General features: G+C 41.0%; 1 protein-coding gene across 1 annotated transcript in view; it reads left to right on the top strand.

Moving 5' to 3' along the window:
- Positions 1–22272, top strand: part of NEK10 (NIMA related kinase 10) — a 325535-nt gene that overhangs the window by 185968 nt on the left and 117295 nt on the right. The window contains exons 28-30 of the mRNA XM_033864502.2: positions 9793–9976; positions 10071–10157; positions 11650–11704. Coding sequence (XP_033720393.1) covers positions 9793–9976; positions 10071–10157; positions 11650–11704 — 326 coding nt within the window. The remainder of the gene's footprint in view (positions 1–9792; positions 9977–10070; positions 10158–11649; positions 11705–22272) is intronic.

The following is a 22272-nucleotide window of genomic DNA, read 5'->3' as shown; positions in this document are numbered from 1 at the left end:
CAGCTAAAAGTGCAGATCCCAGAGACAGACATGAGATGCTAAGGCTGCTGCTGCCGCCACCAAGAAGCCTGTGTGCGAGCACAGGTCACTATCCACACCCCCTTCCGGGGAGCCTGTGCAGCCCACCACTGCCAGGGTCCTGTGATCCAGGGACAACTCCCCCGGGAGAATGCACAGCGCACCTCAGGTTGGTGCAACATCACGCTGGCCTCTGCTGCTGCAGGCTCGCCCTGCACTCCATGACTCTCCCTCCCCCCGGCCTGAGTGAGCCAGAGCCCCCGAATCAACGGCTCCTTTAACCCCGTCCTGTCTGAGCAAAGAACAGATGCCCTCCGGCGACCTACACGCAGAGGTGGGGCCAAATCCAAAGCTGAGCCCCCAGGAGCTGTGAGAACAAAGAAGAGAAAGGGAAATCTCTCCCAGCAGCCTCAGCAGCAGTGGATTAAAGCTCCACAATCAACTTGATGTACCCTGCATCTGTGGAATACATTAATAGACAACAAATCAATCCAAATTAAGGAGGTGGACTTTGAGGGCAAGATTTATTATTTTTCCATCTTTTCCTCGTTTTGTGAGTGTGTATGTCTATACTTCTGTGTGAGATTTTGTCTGTATAGCTTTGCTTCCACCATTTGTCCGAGGGTTCTATCCACCCGTTTTTTTTAAAAAATTTTTTCTTAAAAATTATTTTTTATTTTAATAACTTTATTTTACTTTATCTCCATTTCTTCTTACCTTCCTTCCCTCCTTTAGACAAGAATTATCCCAAATTGAGGTGGTGGACTTTGAGAGCAAGTTTTATGATTTTTTCCCCTTTTCCTCTTTTTGTGAATGTATATGTGTATGCTTCTGTGTGACATTTTGTCTGTATAGCTTTGCTTCCACCATTTGTCCCAGGGTTCTATCTATCCGTTTTTTTGTTTTTTGGGTTTTTTTCCTCTAAATAATTTTTCTTTATTTTAATAAATTTCTATATTTTATCTTACTTTATTTTATTTTACTTTATATGCTTTATTTCTTTTTTTCCTTCCTTCCCTCCTTTCTTCCTTCCTTCTTCTCTCCCTCCCTCCTCCCTCACTCCTTTCTTTCTTTCTTTCCTTCTTTCTTTCTACTTCTACTAATTCTTTCTTTCTACTTTTTCTCCCTTTTCTTCTGAGCCGTGTGGATGAAAGGCTCTTGGTGCTGCAGCCAGGAGTTACTGCTGTTCCTCTGAGGTGGGAGAGCCAACTTCAGGACACTGGTCCACAACAGACTTCCCAGCTGCACATAATATCAAATGGCGAAAATCTCCCAGAGATCTCCATTTCAACACCAGCACCCAGCTTCACTCAACAACCAGCAATCTACAGTGCTGGACACCCTATGCCCAACAAATAGCAAGACAGGCACACAACCCCACCCATTAGCAGAGAGGCTGCCCCAAATCATAATAAGTCCACAGACACCCCAAAAAACACCACTGGACGTGGACCTGCTCACCAGAAAGAGAAGATCCAGCCTCATCCACCAGAACACAGGCACTAGTCCCCTCCACCAGGAAGCCTACACAACCCACTGAACCAACCTTAGCCACTGGGGAGAGACACCAAAATCAACGGGAACTACGAACCTGTAGCCTGCAAAAAGGAGACCCCAAACACAGTAACATAAGCAAAATGGGAAGACAGAAAAACACACAGCAGATGAAGAATCAAGATAAAACCCCACCAGACCTAACAAATGAAGAGGAAATAGGCAGTCTACCTGAAAAAGAATTCAGAATAATGATAATAAAGATGATCCAAAATCTTGGAAATAGAATAGACAAAATGCAAGAAACATTTAACAAGGACCTAGAAGAACTAAAGATGAAACAAACAATGATGAACAACACAATAAATGAAATGAAAAATACTCTACATGGTATCAATAGCAGAATAACTGACTCGGAAGAATGGATAAGTGACCTGGAAGATAAAATAGTGGAAATAACTACTGCAGAGCAGAATAAAGAAAAAAGAATGAAAAGAACTGAGGACAGTCTCAGAGACCTCTGGGACAACATTAAACGCACCAACATTCGTATTATAGGGGTTCCAGAAGAAGAAGAGGAAAAGAAAGGGACTGAGAAAATATTTCAAGAGATTATAGTTGAAAACTTCCCTAATATGGGAAAGGAAATAGTTATTCAAGTCCAGGAAGCACAGAGAGTCCCATACAGGATAAATCGAAGGAGAAACATGCCAAGACACATATTAATCAAACTGTCAAAAATTAAATACAAAGAAAACATATTAAAAGCAGCAAGGGAAAAACAACAAATAACACACAGGGGAATCCCCATAAGGTTAACAGCTGATCTTTCAGCAGAAACTCTGCAAGCCAGAAGGGACTGGAAGGACATATTTAAAGTGATGAAGGAGAAAAACCTGCAACCAAGATTACTCTACCCAGTAAGGAACTCATTCAGATTTGATGAAGAATTTCAAAGCTTTACAGACAAGCAAAAGCTGAGAGAGTTCACCATGACCAAACCAGCTCTACAACAAATGCTAAAGGAACTTCTCTAGGCAAGACACAACAGAAAGAAAAGACCTGCAATAACGAACCCAAAACAATTAAGAAAATGGGAATAGGAACATACATATCGATAATTACCTTAAATGTAAATGGACTAAATGCTCCCACCAAAAGATACAGATTGGCTGAATGGATACAAAAACAAGACCCATATATATGCTGTCTAAAAGAGACCCACTTCACACCTAGAAACACATACAGACTGAAAGTAAGGGGATGCAAAAAGATATTTCATGCAAATGGAAACAAAAGAAAGCTGGAGTAGCAGTTTTCATATCAGACAAAATAAACTTTAAAATAAAGACTATAAGAAGAGACAAAGAAGGACACTACATAATGGTCAAGGGATCGAACCAAGATGAAGATATAACAATTGTAAATATTTATGCACGCAACATAGGAGCACCTCAATACATAAGGCAAATACTAACAGCCATAAAAGGGGAAATTGACAGTAACACATTCATAGTAGGGGACTTTAACACCCCACTTTCACCAGAGGACCGATCATCCAAAATGAAAATAAATAAGGAAACACAAGCTTTAAATGATACATTAGACAACATGGACTTAATTGATATTTATAGGAAATTCCATCCAAGAACAACGGAATACACATTTTTCTCTAGTGCTCATAGAACATTCTCCAGGATAGATCATATCTTGGGTCACAAATCAAGCCTTGGTAAATTTAAGAAAATTGAAATTGTATCAAGTATCTTTTCCGACCACAACGCTATGAGACTAGATATCAATTACAGGGAAAGATCTGTACAAAATACAAACACATGGAGGCTAAACAATACACTACTTAATAACGAAGTGATCACTGAAGAAATCAAAGAGGAAATCAAAAAATACCTAGAAACAAATGGCAATGGAGACACGACGACCCAAAATCTATGGGATGCAGCAAAAGCAGTTCTAAGAGGGAAGTTTACAGCAATACAATCCTACCTTAAGAAACAGGAAGCATCTCGAATAAATAACCTAACCTTGCACTGCAAGCGGTTAGAGAAAGAAGAACAAAAAAAACCCAACGTTTGCAGAAGGAAAGAAACCATAAAAATTAGATCAGAAATAAATGAAAACGAAATGAAGGAAACGATAGCAAAGATAAATAAAACTAAAAGCTGGTTCTTTGAGAAGATAAACACAATTGATAAACCATTAGCCAGTCTCATCAAGAAAAAAAGGGAGAAGACTCAAATCAATAGAATTAGAAATGAAAAAGGATAAGTAACAACTGACACTGCACAAATACAAAAGATGATGAGAGATTACTACAAGCAACTCTATGTCAATAAAATGGACAACCTGGAAGAAATGGACAAATTCTTAGAAATGCACAACCTGCCAAGACTGAATCAGGAAGAAATAGAAAATATGAACAGACCAATCACAAGCACTTAAATTGAAACTGTGATTAAAAATCTTCCAACAAACAAAAGCCCGGGACCAGATGGCTTCACAGGCGAATTCTATCAGACATTTAGAGAAGAGGTAACACCTATCCTTCTCAAACTCTTCCAAAATATAGCAGAGGGAGGAACACTCCCAAACTCATTCTATGAGGCCACCATCACCCTGATACCAAAACCAGACAAGGATGTCACAAAGAAAGAAAACTACAGGCCAATATCACTGATGAACATAGATGTAAAAATGCTCAACAAAATACTAGCAAACAGAATCCAACAGCAGATTAAATGGATCATACACCATGATCAAGTGGGGTTTATTCCAGGAATGCAAGGATTCTTCAATATATGCAAATCAATCAACGTGATACACCATATTAACAAATTGAAGGAGAAAAACCATATGATCATCTCAATAGATGCAGAGAAAGCTTTGACAAAATTCAACACGCATTTATGATAAAAACCCTGCAGAAAGTAGGCATAGAGGGAACTTTCCTCAACATAATAAAGGCCATATATGACAAACCCACTGCCAACATCATCCTCAATGGTGAAGAAATGAAAGTATTTCCACTAAGATCAGGAAAAAGACAAGGTTGCCCACTCTTACCACTCTTATTCAACATAGTTTTGGAAGTTTTAGCCACAGCAATAAGAGAAGAAAAGGAAATAAAAGGAATCCAAATCAGAAAAGAATAAGTAAAGCTGTCACTATTTGCAGATGACATGATACTATACATAGAGAACCCTAAAGATGCTAAAAGAAAACTACTAGAGCTAAACAATGAATTTGGTAAAGTAGCAGGATACAAAATTAATGCACAGAAATCTCTGGCATTCCTCTACACTAATGATGAAAAATCTGAAGTGAAATCAAGAAAACACTCCCATTTACCATTGGAACAAAAAGAATAAAATATCTAGGAATAAACCTACCTAAGGAGACAAAAGACCTGTATGCAGAAAATTATAAGACACTGATGAAGGAAATTAAAGATGATACAAATAGATGGAGAGATATACCATGTCCTTGGATTGGAAGAATCAACATTGTGAAAATGACTCTACTACCCAAAGCAATCTACAGATTCAATGCAATCCCTATCAAACTCCCACTGGCATTTTTCACAGAACTAGAACAAAAAAATTCACAATTTGTATGGAAACACAAAAGACCCCGAATAGCCAAAGCCATCTTGCGAAAGAAAAGTGGAGCTGGAGGAATCAGGCTCCCTGACTTCAGACTACACTACAAACTACAGTAATCAAGACATTATGGTACTGGCACAAAAACAGAAATATAGATCAATGGAACAGGATAGAAAACCCAGAGATAAACCCACACACATATGGTCACCTTGTCTGTGATAAAGGAGGCAGGAATGTACAGTGGAGAAAGGACAGCCTCTTCAGTAAGTGGTGCTGGGAAAACTGGACAGCTACATGTAAAACTATGAGATTAGATCACTCCCTAACACCATACACAAAAATTAGCTCAAGATGGATTAAAGACCTAAATGTAAGGCCAGAAACTATCAAACTCTTAGAGGAAAACATAGCAGGACACTCTATGACATAAATCACAGCAAGGTCCTTTTTGACCCACCTCCTAGAGAAATGGAAATAAAAACAAAAATAAACAAATGGGACCTAATGAAGCTTCAAAGCTTTTGCACAGCAAAGGAAACCATAAACAAGACCAAAAGACAACACTCAGAATGGGAGAAAATATTTGCAAATGAAGCAACTGACAAAGGATTAATCTCCAGATTTTATAAGCAGCTCATGCAGCTTAATAACGAAAAAACAAACAACCCAATCCAAAAATGGGCAGAAGACCTAAATAGACATTTCTCCAAAGAAGATATACAGACTGCCAACAAACACATGAAAGCATGCTCAACATCACTCATCATTAGAGAAATGCAAATCAAAACTACAATGAGATATCATCTCACACCAGTCAGAATGGCCATCATCAAAAAATCTACAAATAATAAATGCTGGAGAGAGAGTGGAGAAAAGGGAACCCTCTTGCACTGTTGGTGGGAATGTCAATTGATACAGCCACTGTGGAGAACAGTATGGAGTTTCCTTAAAAAACTACAAATAGAACTACCGTATGATCCAGCAATCCCACTACTCGGCATATACCCTGAGAAAACCATAATTCACAAAGAGTCATGTACCAAAATGTTCATTGCAGATCTATTTACAATAACCCAGAGTTGGAAACAACCTAAGTGTCCATCATCAGATGAATGGATAAAGAAGATGTGGCACATATATACAATGGAATATTACTCAGCCATAAAAAAACGAAATTGAGCCACTTGTAATGAGGTGGATAGACCTAGAGCCTGTCATACAGAGTGAAGTAAGTCAGAAAGAGAGAGACAAATACCGTATGCTAACACATATATATGGAATTTAAGAAAAAAATATCATGAAGAACCTAGGGGTAAGACAGGAATAAAGACACAGACCTACTAGAGAATGGACTTGAGGATATGGGGAGGGGTAAGTGTAAGCTGTGACAAAGCAAGAGAGAGGCATGGACATATATACACTACCAAACGTAAGGTAGATAGCTAGTGGGAAGCAGCCGCATAGCACAGGGAGATCAGCTCGGTGCTTTGTGACCTCCTGGAGGGGTGGGATAGGGAGGGTGAGAGGGAGGGAGATGCAAGCGGCAAGAGATATGGGAACATATGTATATATATAACTGATTCATTTTGTTGTAAAGCAGAAACTAACACACCATTGTAAAGCAATTATACTCCAATAAAGATGTTAAAAAAAGGAAAAAATAAATAATAAATTGCATTTTAACAATCCTGCAATCTAAGTTCTCTCCCACCATGATTTCTGTTTTTGACATCATATTTTACATCATTTTTGTTTTGGTAACCCCTTAATTACTTGTTGCTGACTAAATGCTTTTATTGCTTTTGTCTTTTAACCTTTCTACTATCTTCGTACATGTATATTTACTTTTACCAGTGAGACTTTTCCTTTCGTAATTTTTCTGTTTTTAGTTGGGCCTTTTTCACTTGGAGAAGTACCTTTAACATTTCTTGTAAAGCTGGTTTGGTGGTGCTGAACTCTTAGAGCTTTTGCTTGTCTGTAAAACTCTTCATCTCCATCAAATCTGAATGAGAGCCTTGCCAAGTAGAATATTCTTGGTTGTAAGTTTTTCCCTTTCATTATTTTAACTATATCATGCCACTCCCTTCTGGCCTGCAGTTTCTGCTGAAAAGTCAACTGATAGTTTTATGAGAGTTCCATTGTATGTAACTTCTTGCTATTTTTTTTTTGCTGCTTTTAATATTCTTTCTTTATCTCTAATTTTTGCCATTTTAATTACAATTGACTTGTTGTGGTCCTCTTTGGGGTGATCCTGTTTGGGACTCTCTGTGCTTCCTGAACCTGGATACCTATTTCCTTTCCCAGGTTCAGGGAGTTCTTCAAATATATTCTCTGCCTCTTTCTCTCTTTTCTTCTTCTGGTACCCCTATACCCTATAATGTGAATGTTAGCATGTTTGACATTGTCTCAAATGTCTCTTAACCTATCCTCATTCCTCTTTTTCTTTTTTCTCTCCAGCTTCAGTGATTTCCACTACTCTGTCTTCCAGCTCACTGATCTGTTCCTCTATATCATCCAATCTACTGTTGATTCCTTTTAGTGTTTTCTTCATGTCAGTTATTGTATTCTTCATCTCTGTTTGGTTCTTCTTTATATTTTCTAACTCTTTGTTAAAACTTCTGACTTCTCACTCTGTTCATTCAATCTTTTCCTCACTTCTTTGATCATCTTTATCATCAGTCATTACCTTGAACTCTGTATTGGGTAGATTGCCTCTCTCTACTTCACTTAGTTCTTCTTCTGGGGTTTTATCATGTTTCTTCTTTGGGAACATATTCCTCTGTCACCTCATTTTGTCTAGTTTTCTGTTTTTATTTCTGTGTATTTGGTAGGTTTCTTAAATTTCCTGACTTTAGAGAAGTAGTCTTTTGTAGGAAACATCCTATGCATCCTGGCAGTACACTCCCCTCTGTCAGCAGAGCTATGTGCTCTAGGGTTGCCCCCTATGTGGGCTGCATGGGTCTTCTTTTGTGGCAGGTTGACCACTGTGAGTGCTCTGGTAGGTGTGGCTGGCCCCTGGTCTAGTTGGTTGCCTGTCAGCTGCTGGTTGTGGGGCCGGGTCATGACACAGCTGACTGCTGAGCCACTGGTGGTGACATAACTAATGATGGCCCACTGGTGGAGCTGTGGGTCCTGGGGTGGGTGTTGTGGAGCCTGTGTTCCCATGTCTAGTGTTGGCCTGCTTTGGGGCTGATTTCTGACACAGCTGGCTGTGGGTTCTGAGGTTTCTCAAAGCTGTTGCTGGTCCACTGGTGAGTGGGGCTGGATTCCAGGGTAGCTGGCTTAGGGGCCCAAGATTTATCAGAACTGGTTTTGGTCTATTGGTGGGCAGGGCCCAGGCCCAGGAAGTCCTAGGGCTGATGTAGGCTTGCTGATGGGTTGGCTGGCTCCTGACAAGGCAGGCTGAAAGTTTGCAGTGGCCATGGTACTGGTATCTGCCCACTAGTTTGTGGGACCAGATCACAGGGTAACTAGCTGGAAGACCTGAGGATCCCTGGTCTAGTGCTTGTGCATTGGTGTATGGGGCTGGTTTCTGGGCCTTCTGGTGGACAGGGTCTTTTTCCATGGCAGCTGTGGGCTCAGGGGGTCTTATGGAAACTGGTCTGCTGATGAGTGGAGCTATATCTTCTCCTGACTATCTGCTTGATCTGAGGCTTCCCAGCACTTGCTCCTACAGGCTGGTGGGCAGGGCTGGGGCCAGTCCTAGTGCTGATAAGCTGGAGGGAGGACTCCACAATGGCACTTGCAGCAACAGTGTCCACATGGTAGAACGAGCTCCCCAAAGTGGCCACCGTCAATGTCCATGTCCCCAGGGGAGCTCCACGTGCCTCCTTCTCCTCTGGAAGACTCTCCAAGATCAGCAGGTGGGTATGACCCAGGCTCCTTTCAAGTAATTTCTTATTCCCTAGGTGCTGGAGTGTGTGAACTTTTGTGTGTGTCATATAATAGTGGAGTCTCTGTGTCCTCCTGTCTTCTGGCTCTCCTGAAAGTAAACCCAGCTGGCCTTCAAAAACAAATGTTCTGGGGTCTCGTCTTCCTGGTGCAGGACCCCCGGGATGGGGAGCCTGATGTGGGGCTCAGACCCATTTCTCTTTGGTGAGAACCTCTGCAATTGTAATTATCTTCCCGTTTGAGGGTCACCCACCCAGAGGTATGGGTCTTGACTTACCGTGTCCCTGTCCCTCCTACCTGTCTTGTTGTGGTTCCTTCTTTATATCTTTAGTTGTAGAAGATATTTTCTGTTAGATTCCAGTCTTTTTCTTCAATAGTTGCTCTGTAAATACTTGTTGTTTTGGTGTGTCCATAGGAGAAGGTGAGCTTAAGGTCTTTCTACTCCTCCATCTTCGCCACCTACCTCCAGAATTATTCTACATTTCTATTCCTTAGTGCTACATTTTCTTTTGTCAGATTGCACAGACCTTTGTTACTCAGCATCTTGCCACATCCATTCTTTTTTGTCCAGTGGTAGCTTGCAGACCCACTTTTTGTAGTTATGGACTGAATGAATTCTATAGCATATGTATAGGTGGAACTAAGGATGCCACTTCAGCACAAATATTTTTAATAATACTTTAGTCATTTTAATATATATTCTAATGAGTTTTAAGTCCTGCAGAAGAAAGGAAAGAAGTGGGTATTACCAACTGAATTTCTCTTTCAGGAATCCTTTGAGAAGGCAAGCTTGAGTAGAAGCAGCAGTGGAGCAGGAAGCCTGAAAAGTGAGCTTTCAGAAAGCACAGACCTGCCGCCTGAGGGCTTCCAGGCCCCCTGTGATAAGGACGAAGACCGAGCCTGTGCTGGAATCTTGTCAGATGATAACTTCAACTTGGAAAATATTGAGAAAGGTATTTCTAGTGAAAGGGTTACAACAAGAATGAACTCTTGACTTCTTTCTGTTTCAAGGTTCATTTTCTCTTTATTTTTTTTATTAATGTGCAGATATATATTCAGAGTTCGATGATGAATTGGACACTTTGGATAACTCAAGCAGCTCCAGTTCAAGCCCTTTGAAGGAATCTACATTCAGTAAGTTTTCTTTTTACCAGTTTGTGGGACTTCAGCAGGTAGAGGTCTGGGAATCATACTTGGGAGTCAAGTAGATGTCATCACACTTACATAAATGAGTAGTTTGTTTCTCAGGTGTAATGCTAATTAGGACAGGTGTGTCTGTCAGTCTTACAGAGCCCAAAGGCCAACGGGCACTGTGGTTTTCCATTGCCTCCAGTCAAATGAACAGTTTCATTATTTCTTCCAGCAAATGCAGGTTCTAACTGGGGAGTGGAGATAACTTATTTGGAGACAGACTAAATAACCACAGGAGTAATGGAAGTGACCTTTCATGAGTCTGTTGATTAGAGGTCAGAAACCTGGAGAAGAAATTAGTCTTGGTGTAGACTAAGTTTTGTACAATTTTATTTACATTAATATAAAGGGATATATTTTCCTTAAAACACTAAAGTAAAATAAATGTTTTAATTGTTTAGAATTATAAAAAGAAGCTATGTAAATTCAGTAAATATGTTCATCTTTACTCTTAATTTGAAACAGTAAAAAAAAAAAATCAGACTGGGGTATGAGAAAGTAAAGATATATTTAGATAAAATTTAAAGAATCTTCCTCACAGAAAGATAGGATTCAATTCCCTGAACAAATCTGAAACTGAAATAAAAGATCAGTTAAAATAGAAAATGGAGAGAAAAAAATAACTCTTTAAAAAGAGTAAATTGATGGAATATTAAATAAGATAGGTAGAAATACTCTGAAATAAATTAAGTCTAAATAATCCCCTCTCATCAATGACTATACTGTGAAAATTTCATAATAAATGGTTTAAAATAGTGTCCCTAAGGATAAGAGTAGAACTCTAAGGATTTTGCTTCATTCTTTGTCCCTTTCGAAAATTAATTGGTCCATAAAAATGGAGAATAGATGTTCAAGATTTTCTGGGGCAACCCCAAATTCCAACACTCTGTTCTGTTTTCCCTATAAATTCCTGCCTGATAAATAAAATGTCTTGATTTGCAATTGGGAAAACATGAATATTATGCAGTAAAAATATTTGTGCATTTAAACATATGTAGGAAATTCTAGAAGCAATTAATTACTAACTGAGATGAATTTTTAGATGATGGGATATTATGTATCCCCAGTAACAAGGATGGGGAGGGTCAGTGGGGAAGTGATAAAGGAAAGTTGGACCCTTACACTTTCATGTGGTTACTTCTAGCTTTCTTGGTAAGGGATTTAGGATGATTATGACACAGATATTTTATGAACTTTTTAGCTACTAACAATGGAGTTTCTTTGTTTAGCACCTTTTCTTTGAGAAAAGACCTTTAAACAAACCTGTCAAGTAAATAGTAATATGCAATATTATATTTTGCTGATGCTATAATAAATGAAGACAGTCTTTACAGTAGGTACAATTGGTTAGATATTTTTTAAACAAACAAATGAGTGAATAAATAAAAGATCTGCCACAGGAAAATGTTAAGTTATTTTTATTTTATTGTTTCAGTCACTTTAAAGAGAAGTTTTAGTGCTTCAGGAGGAGAAAGACAATCCCAAAAAAGGTATGTAGACATTGAGCTCCTAGAAATATTTTTAGACTCTGCAGAGCTGAGCTTTTGGTGGCTAAATTGATGCCTGATAACAGAAGTTATGTGGGTATGTGGTACCAGAGGCTATTGGAGCCCACCCTCCCAGAACTGATTGTACTTTACCAAGGAGTGTACTGGGAAGAGCACTAAGCTTGGGCCTGGGTTTTAGTCTGGCTTTGTGATCCTCAGCCACTCAGTTAGTCTCTCTGAGCTCAAGGGTGGCCCAGGGAGGTAGGGCTTCATGAAATCATCTGGAGGTGTGGCTCCTTATACCTTGTTTTTCTACACCCCTGGGGTATAGGTCTTATGCTCATTGCAAACGTGGCAAATGTGGATCACATCACACCCACATCCAGCCAGCAGGAAGTGGGATGGGAAATAGAGACATGCCCTTCATTTTATGGATATGACCCAGACGTTGTGTTCTTCCCTCCTGCTCACAGATCAGTGGCCACATCTAGCTGCAAGGGAGAATGAATATGTTTGGAGGATTCTGTTTTAAAAGAAGGAATTGTTATTTTGGAATGACTAGCAGTTTCTGCAATAGTTGTCTCTTGGGCTAAGAACTAAAATGAAACTCTTTGATTTGGCCTTTTGCAAGTCCCTGGTAACCTTCATAAGAGCTTTTCAATGGCCTTGGGTGAGGCTGGTGGTGGGAAGCCTGATCATGGTGGTTTTAGAAGTTACAGAGGCAGAGATGGAGAGCAATTGAAGAAAGGAGTGGGCTGACAGTGAGCTGGTAGGGAATGTCTGATGGAAAAGGGCCTTCTAGGATCAGGATGACTGTGGGGTGTGTGGACTGAGGAGAAGCAGCTTATGGAGAGGAGAGATTGAAGATGGTTCCCAGTCTCAGAGCAGCTTGGAGCTAGAGAGCAGGCCTGAAGGGATAGCCATCAACTGTGTCTGAAGAAAGAGAGGCAAAGATAAAATTAAGCTAGAGAGGCAGAGGAGAGGGATATTAGGGAAGATTGTACTTGGTGTTTTTGATTTTGGACACACAAAGCATTGAGCGGTAGCTTGCAGTGAGCAGCGGCTGGAAGCAAGACCTTAGTTCCCTGACTGGGAATCAAACCCTGGTCACCTGGGTGGAAACCAGGAATCTTAACTGCTAGACCACAGGGACAGCAGCTAGAGTCTAAATCCCCAGTCCTTGTCTGCCTTGTAAGGAGGAATCTGACAAGGAGACAGTTGGTATAGAAGAAAGTAAAGTGTTTACTAGAAAAGCAGAGTAGATGCGGAAAGACACACTGGTGAACTCAGCAAGAGAGTTGCAGAAGTCCCGCCTTTGGGAAGTTTAAATCCTTTATAAGGGGGCAGTCTTCTGGGCCTTTGTCTTCTTGGCCAATCGACTTGCTTTGACCCCATGGCTAATTTTTCTCAGGACCCTCCCCTCCATATGCACACACACCTCAGTCAAGATGGATTTCATCACGAGGGTGTCTGAGAGGGAAAACAGCAAGACATTATGGTCTGGCCTCCCCTGCCTTTTTGACCCCATGGAGCCTTCCTGCATACCTGTAGTGCTTTCCTTCTTCCAAGGATGGGAAATGTGTGACTTCTTGATCTTCTAACAGAGTTTAGCCCCTCTTTCTTCCTGCCATAAAATTGTCCAATGTCTAGTTATTTACCCTATTCCTGTTGTTGTTCCTTTTTTTTTTTTAACCTTTATTGGAGTATAACTGCTTTACAATGGTGTGTTAGTTTCTGCTTTATAACAAAGTGAATCAGTTATACATATACATATGTTCCCAGATCTCCTCCCTCCTGCATCTCCCTCCCTATCCCACCCCTCCAGGTGGTCAAAAAGCACCGAGCTGATATCCCTGTGCTATGCAGCTGCCTCCCACTAGCTATCTTACACTTGGTAGTGTATATATGTCCATGCCACTCTAACGCCTCATCACAGCTTACCCTTCCAGCTCCCCAAATCCTCAAGTCCATTCTCTAGTAGGTCTGTGTCTTTATTCCCGTCTTACCCCTAGGTTCTTCTTGAACATTTTTTTCTTAAATTTAATGTATATGTGTTAGCATACGTTACCTTTCTCTCTCTTTCTCACTTACTTCACTCTGTATGACAGACTCCAGGTCCATCCACCTCATTACAAGTAGCTCAATTTCGTTTTGTTTTATGGCTGCATAATAATCCATTGTATATATGTGCCACATCTTCTTTATCCATTCATCCGATGATGGGCACTTAGGTTGTTTCCATCTCTGGCTATTGTAAATAGAGCTGCAATGAACATTTTGGTACATGACTCTTTTTGAATTATGGTTTTCTCAGGGTATTGCTGGGTCATATAGTAGTTCTATTTGTAGTTCTTTAAGAAACCTCCATACTGTTCTCCATAGTGGCTGTTCCAATTCACATTCCCACCAGCAGTGTAAGAGCGTTCCCTTTTCTCCACACCCTCTCCATCATTTATTATTTGTAGACTTTTTGATGATGGCCATTCTGACTGGTGTGAGATGATATCTCATTGTAGTTTTGATTTGCATTTCTCTAATGATTAATGATGTTGAGCATTCTTTCATGTGTTTGTTGGCAGTCTGTATATCTTCTTTGGAGAAATGTCTATTTAGGTCTTCTGCCCATTTTTGGATTGGGTTGTTTGTTTTCTTGTTATTGAGCTGCATGAACTGCTTATAAATTTTAGAGATTAATCCTTTGTCAGTTGCTTCATTTGCAAATATTTTCTCCCATTCTGAGTGTTGTCTTTTGGTCTTGTTTATGGTTTCCTTTGCTGTGCAAAAGCTTTGAAGTTTCATTAGGTCCCATTTGTTTATTTTTGTTTTTATTTCCATTTCTCTAGGAGGTGGGTCAAAAAGGACCTTGCTGTGATTTATGTCATAGAGTGTCCTGCCTATGTTTTCCTCTAAGAGTTTGATAGTTTCTGGCCTTACATTTAGGTCTTTAATCCATCTTGAGCTTATTTTTGTGTATGGTGTTAGGGAGTGATCTAATCTCATAGTTTTACATGTAGCTGTCCAGTTTTCCCAGCACCACTTATTGAAGAGGCTGTCCTATCTCCACTGTACATACTCCCTCCTTTACCAAAGATAAGGTGATCATATGTGCGTGGGTTTATCTCTGGGCTTTCTATCCTGTTCCATTTATCTATCTTTCTGTTTTTGTGCCAGTACCATAATGTCTTGATTACTGTAGTTTGTAGTGTAGTCTGAAGTCAGGGAACCAGATTCCTCCATCTCCATTTTTCGTTCTCAAGATTGCTTTGGCTACTCGGGGTCTTTTGTGTTTCCATACAAATTGTGAATTTTTTTGTTCTAGTTCTGTGAAAAATGCCAGTGGGAGTTTGATAGGGATCACACTGAATCTGTAGATTGCTTTGGGTAGTAGAGTCATTTTCACAATGTTGATTCTTCCAATCCAAGAACATGGTATATCTCTCCATCTATTTGTATCATCTTTAATTTCTTTCATCAGTGTCTTATAATTTTCTGCATACAGGTCTTTTGTCTCCTTAGGTAGGTTTATTCCTAGATATTTTATTCTTTTTGTTGCAATGGTAAATGGGAGTGTTTTCTTGATTTAATTTTCATATTTTTATCATTAGTGTAAAGGAATGCCAGAGATTTCTGTGCATTAATTTTGTATCCTGCTACTTTACCAAATTCATTGTTTAGCTCTAGTAGTTTTCTTTTAGCACCTTTCGGATTCTCTATGTATAGTATCATGTCATCTGCAAATAGTGACAGCTTTACTTCTTCTTTTCCGATTTAGATTCCTTTTATTTCCTTTTCTTCTCTGATTGCTGTGGCTAAAACTTCCAAAACTATGTTGAATAAGAGTGGTGAGAGTGGGCAACCTTGTCTTGTTCCTGATCTTAGTGGAAATGCTTTCAGTTTTTCACGATTGAAGACGATGTTGGCTGTGGGTTTCTCATATATGGCCTTTATTATGTTGAGGAAAGTTCCCTCTATGCCTACTTTATGCAGGGTTTTTATCATAAATTCGTGTTGAATTTTGTTGAAAGCTTTCTCTGCCTCTATTGAGATGATCATATGGTTTTTCTACTTCAATTTGTTAATATGGTGTACCATGTTGATTGATTTGTGAATATTGAAGAATCCTTGCATTCCTGGAATAAACCCCACTTGATCATGGTGTATGATCCTTTTAATGTGCTGTTGGATTCTGTTTGCTAGTATTTTGTTGAGGATTTTTGCATCTATGTTCATCAGTGATATTGGCCTGTAATTTTCTTTCTTTGTGACATCCTTGTCTGGTTTTGGTATCAGGGTGATGGTGGCCTCATACAATGAGTTTGGGAGTGTTCCTCCCTCTGCTATATTTTGGAAGAGTTTGAGAAGGATAGGTGTTACCTCTTCTCTAAATGTTTGATAGAATTCGCCTGTGAAGCCATCTGGTTCTGGGCTTTTGTTTGTTGGAAGATTTTTAATCACAGTTTCAATTTAAGTGCTTGTGATTGGTCTATTCATATTTTCTATTTCTTCCTGATTCAGTCTTGGCAGGTTGTGCATTTCTAAGAATTTGTCCATTTCTTCCAGGTTGTCCATTTTATTGGCATAGAGTTGCTTGTAGTAATCTCTTATCATCTTTTGTATTTGTGCAGTGTCAGTTGTTACTTCTCCTTTTTCATTTCTAATTCTATTGATTTGAGTCTTCTCCCTTTTTTTCTTGATGAGACTGGCTAATGGTTTATCAATTGTGTTTATCTTCTCAAAGAACCAGCTTTTAGTTTTATTTATCTTTGCTATCGTTTCCTTCATTTCTTTTTCATTTTTTTCTGATCTGATTTTTTTTTTTTTCAGTACGCGGGCTTCTCACTGTTTTGGCCTCTCCCATTGTGGAGCACAGGCTCCAGACGCACAGGCTCAGTGGCCATGACTCACGGGCCTAGCCACTCCACAGCATGCGGGATCTTTCCAGATCCGGGCATGAAGCCATGTCCCCCGCATGCGCAGGTGGACTCTTAACCACTGCGCCACCAGGGAAGCCCTGATCTGATTTTTATGATTTCTTTCCTTCTGCTAACTTTGGGGTTTTTTTTTCTTCTTTCTCTAATTGCTTTCAGTGCAAGGTTAGGTTGTTTATTTGAGATGTTTCCTGTTTCTTAAGGTAGGATTGTATTGCTATAAACTGCCCTCTTAGAACTGCTTTTGCTGCATCCCATAGATTTTGGGTCGTCGTGTCTCCATTGCCATTTGTTTTTAGGTATTTTTTGATTTCCTCTTTGATTTCTTCAGTGATCACTTCGTTATTAAGTAGTGTGTTATTTAGCCTCCATGTGTTTGTATTTTGTACAGATCTTTCCCTGTAATTGATATCTAGTCTCATAGCGTTGTGGTCGGAAAAGATACTTGATACAATTTCAATTTTCTTAAATTTACCAAGGCTTGATTTGTGACCCAAGATATGATCTATCCTGGAGAATGTTCTATAAGCACTAGAGAAAAATGTGTATTCTGTTGTTCTTGGATGGAATTTCCTATAAATATCAATTAAGTCCGTCTTGTCTAATGTATCATTTAAAGCTTGTATTTCCTTATTTATTTGCATTTGGCTGATCTCTCCATTGGTGAAAGTGGGGTGTTAAAGTCCCCTACTATGAATGTGTTACTGTTGATTTCCCCTTTTATGGCTGTTAGTATTTGCCTTATGTATTGTGGTGCTCCTATGTTGGGTGCATAAATATTTACAATTGTTATATCTTCTTCTTGGATCGATCCCTTGACCATTATATAGTGTCCTTCTTTGTCTCTTCTAATAGTCTTTATTTTAAAGTCTATTTTAAAGTCTATCTGATATGAGACTTGCTACTCCAGCTTTCTTTTGCTTTCCATTTGCATGGAATACCTTTTTCCATCCCTTTTAGTCTGTATGTGTCTCTAGGTCTGAAGTGGGTCTCTTGTAGACAGCATATATATGGGTCTTGTTTTTGTATCCATTCAGCCAATCTGTATCTTTTGGTGGGAGCATTTAGTCCATTTACATTTAAGGTAATTATCGATATGTATGTTCCTATTCCCATTTTCTTAATTGTTTTAGGTTCGTTATTTTAGGTCTTTTCCTTCTGTTGTGTTTCTTGCCTAGAGAAGTTCCTTTAGCATTTGTTTTAAAGCTGGTTTGGTGGTGCTGAACTCTCTCAGCTTTTGCTTGTCTGTAAAGATTTTAATTTCTTCATCAAATCTGAATGAGTTCCTTGCTGGGTAGAGTAATCTTGGTTGCAGGTTTTTCTCCTTCATCACCTTAAGTATGTCCTGCCAGTCCCTTCTGGCTTGCAGAGTTTCTGCTGAAAGATTAGCTGTTAACCTTATGGGGATTCCCCTGTGTGTTATTTGTTGTTTTTCCCTTGCTGCTTTTAATATGTTTTCTTTGTATTTAATTTTTGACAGTTTGATTAATATGTGTCTTGGCATGTTTCTCCTTCGATTTATCCTGTATGGGACTCTCTGTGCTTCCTGGACTTGATTAACTATTTCCTTTCCCATATTAGGGAACTTTTCAACTACAATCTCTTCAAATATTTTCTCAGTCCCTTTCTTTTCCTCTTCTTCTTCTGGAACCCCTATAATTCGAATGTTGGTGCATTTAATGTTGTCCCAGAGGTCTCTGAGACTGTCCTCAGTTCTTTTTATTCTTTTTTCTTTATTCTGCTCTGCAGTAGTTATTTCCACTATTTTATCTTCCAGACCACTTATCCGTTCTTCTGCATCAGTTATTCTGCTATTGCTCCCATGTAGAGTATTTTGCATTTCATTTATTGTGTTGTTCATCATTGTTGTTTCATCTTTAGTTCTTCTAGGTCCTTGTTAAATGTTTCTTGCATTTTCTCTATTCTATTTCCAAGATTTTTTTTTTTTTTTGTGGTGCACGGGCCTCTCACCGCCGTGGCCTCTCCTGTTGTGGAGCACAGGCTACAGACGTGCAGGCCCAGCAGCCATGGCTCACGGACCCAGTCGTTCTGTGGCACGTGGGATCCTCCCAGACTGGGGCACAAACCCACATCCCCCGCATCGGCAGGTGGACTCTCAACCACTGCGCCACCAGGGAAGCCCTATTTCCAAGATTTTGGATCATCTTTACTATCATTATTCTGAATTCTTTTTCCAGTTGACTGCCTATTTCCTCTTCATTTATTAGGTCTGATGGGTTTTTTCCTGCTCCTTCATCTGCTGTGTGTTTTTCTGTCTTCTCATTTTGCTTATCTTACTGTGTTTGGGGTCTCCTTTTTGCAGGCTACAAGTTCGTAGTTCCCGTTGTTTTTGGTGTCTCTCCCCAGTGGCTGAAGTTGGTTCAGTGGGTTGTGTAGGCTTCCTGGTGGAGGGGACTAGTGCCTGTGTTCTGGTGGATGAGGCTGGATCTTCTCTTTCTGGTGAGCAGGTCCACGTCCAGTGGTGTGTTTTGGCGTGTCTGTGGACTTATTATGATTTCAGGCAGCCTCTCTGCTAATGGGTGGGGTTGTGTGCCTGTCTTGCTATTTGTTTGGCATAGGGTGTCCAGCACTGTAGCTTGCTGGTCGTTGAGTCAAGCTGGGTGCTGGTGTTGAGATGGAGATCTCTGGGAGATTTTTGTCGTTTGATATTATGTGGAGCTGAGAGGTCTCTTGTAGACCAGTGTCCTGAAGTTGGCTCTTCCACCTCAGAGGCACAGCACCGACTCCTGGTTGCAGCACCAAGAGCCTTTCATCCACACGGCTCAGAATAAAAGGGAGAAAAAGCAGGTAGAAAGAAAGAAAGAAAGAATGAAAGAAAGAACGAAAGAAAGAAAGAAAGAAAGAAAGAAAGGAAGAAAGAAAGGAAGAAAGAAAGAAAGAAAAGAAAGAAAAGAAAGAAGGAAGGAAAGAGAAAGAAAGAATGAAAAAAAGAAAGAAAGAAGGAAGGAAACAATGGAGGGAGGGAGGGAGTAAGGAAGGAAGGATGGAAAGAAGGGAAGAAAGAAAGAAAGAAGATAAAATAAAATAAAGTAAGATAAAATTAAATAAAGTTATTAAAATAAAAAATAATTATTAAGAAAAAAATTATTTTAAGGAAAAAAAAAGAAAATGGACGGATACAACCCTAGACAAATGGTGGAAGCAAAGCTATACAGACAAAATCTCACACAGAATCATACACATACACACTCACAAAAAGAGGAAAAGGGGAAAAATTAATATATCTTGCTCCCAAATTCCACCTCCTCAATTTGGGATGATTTGTTGTCTATTCAGGTATTCCACAGATGCAGGGTACATCAAGTTGATTGTGGAGCCTTAATCCGCTGCTTCTGAGGCTACTGGGAGAGATTTCCCTTTCTCCTCTTTGTTCTCACAGCTCCTGGGGCTCAGCTCTGGATTTGGCCCCGCCTCTGCATGTAGGACGCCGGAGGGCGTGGGTTCTTCACTCAGACAGCACGGTGTTAAAGGAGCAGCTGCTTCAGGGACTCTGGCTCACTCAGGCCGGGGGGAGGGAGGGGTACGGAGTGCAGGTGATCCTGTGGCAGCAGAGGCCGGCGTGACGTTGCACCAGCCTGAAGTGCACCGTGCATTCTCCCGGGGAAGTTGTCCCAGGATCACGGGACCCTGGCAGTGGCGGGCTGCACAGGCTCCCCGGAAGGGGGGTGTGGATAGTGACCTGTTCTTGCACACAGGCTTCTTGGTGCCGGCAGCAGCAGCCTTAGCATCTCATGCACGTCTCTGGGGTCCGCGGTTCGTGACGTCTCTGGAGCTCCTCTTAATCCCCTCTCCTCATGCACCAAGAAATAAAGAGGGAAGAAAAAGTCTCTTACCTCTTCAGCAGGTCCAGACTTTTCCCCGGACTCCCTCCCGGCTAGCCATGGTGCACTAACTCCCTGCAGTCTGTGTTCACGCCGCCATCCCAGTCCTCTCCCGGCATCTGACCAAAGTCAGAGCCTCAGCCCCCAGTCCTGCTCGCTCCAGCAGGGGAGCAGACAAGCCTCTCAGGCTGGTGAGTGCTGGTCGGCCCTGATCCTCTGTGCAGGAGTCTCCCCGCTTTGCACCCCGCACCCCTGTTGCTGTGCTCTCCTCTGCGGCTCCGAACCTTTCCCCCTCTGCCACCCGCAGTCTCCGCCCAAGATGGGGCTTCCTCATGTGTGGAAACCTTTCCTCCTTCACAGCTCCCTCTCACTGGTACAGGTCCCGTTCTTATCCTTTTGTCTCTGTTTATTCTTTTTGCTTTTGCCCTACCCAGGTACATGGGGACTTTCTTGCCTTTTGGGAGGTCTGAGGTCTTCTGCCAGTGTTCAGTAGGTGTTCTGTAGGAGTTGTTCCACGTGTAGATTTATTTCTGGTGTATCTGTTGGGAGGAAGGTGATCTCCACATCTTACTCTTCCGCCATCTTCCCCTCGTCCTGTTATTTCTTATATTGAAGTGTAGGTCTCAAAATGTAGACAGGAGGCTGGTCATAAATATGTAGCCCAGAGCCCATTTGTCTCTTGCCTCAGGAAATGTAAACAGGAGGCTGGTAGTGAATGTCTGGCCTGGAGCCCATCTTTTTTTGCACCAGGAAATGCGAATAGGAGGCCGGTTGTAAATGTCTAGCCTGGAGCCCATCTACCTCCTGCCTCAGTTTCTGTTTATTAGATGATGTTCCAGCTCACTGCTGAGAGGACAGTCTAGTCTGAGGAGTGTGATCAACTGGTAAGAGCCAGCGTTGAAATGGCAGGGGACTGAGCAGGGACAGGCAGAGGGCTGCCAGCAGCTCTGGGTCTATGGAAGCAGTGCAGGCCAGGCCATGTGTAAGTGGGTGTGCTTTACCAGTCAGGCTTTGTGGATACAGGAAGAAACCTGACTCAGGCTGACTTATGCCACAGTGGGGTTCATTGGAAGGCTTTCAAGGACTCACATAATTAGGGAACTTGTAGAATCAACCTATGAAGGGATAGGAGCCAGGTCAGCCCCTGAAGTCTGTGGAGGAGGCACCCCTGGAAGACTTGTCAAGGCTCTAATGCCGGCCTGAATGAGCTCCCAGCTTGTTTGCTTTGTCTCTGTGTCGCCTCTCTTAGGATCCAGTGTCCTGCAACAGAATTGGGTTGGCCTGGCTTGGATCAGGCCCTATTCTCTGCTGTGGAGAGGTCTGAGCCCCTTCACTGGCAGCCCCTTTGGGTCCCTCGGGGGCCTTGCCACAGGGAGCAGGTGTGGATGCCTAGCAGTCCAAATGGGACCACAATCACTGCTGGGTATGAGGGTGCCAGGAAGAGCATAAGGGAAATGAATTTCAGAATGAAGAACCTGCCTAGTGAAATCTTGAGGGCTTCAGTTAGGTGGCAAAGGAAGGGTCACATAGAAAATATTTTTTTTTGTTTTGTTTAGTCAAATACACAACATCACTGATAACTTTATCTTTTCCAAGTGAGGGTCAGGAAGGGTTAGGGTGGAGACTTTTTACTTCCTAAATCTTTTCTGATGTCACTAGAAACAAAACCCAAGGAAACCTATCAGACTGCATAATATACCAGCAGGATCACTATATCCTGAAGGACCTCTCCCACTTCCCATCTCTGGATGCCCACCCCAACCCAGCAGCTCTGCTTCTACTTGCTGTGGACAAGGAAGCC

This window comes from Tursiops truncatus, chromosome 10 (genome assembly GCF_011762595.2).
Source record: "Tursiops truncatus isolate mTurTru1 chromosome 10, mTurTru1.mat.Y, whole genome shotgun sequence".
NCBI lineage: Eukaryota > Metazoa > Chordata > Mammalia > Artiodactyla > Delphinidae > Tursiops > Tursiops truncatus.
Note: the sequence above shows the minus strand (reverse complement) of the source record. Positions and strands in the feature narration are given on the sequence as shown.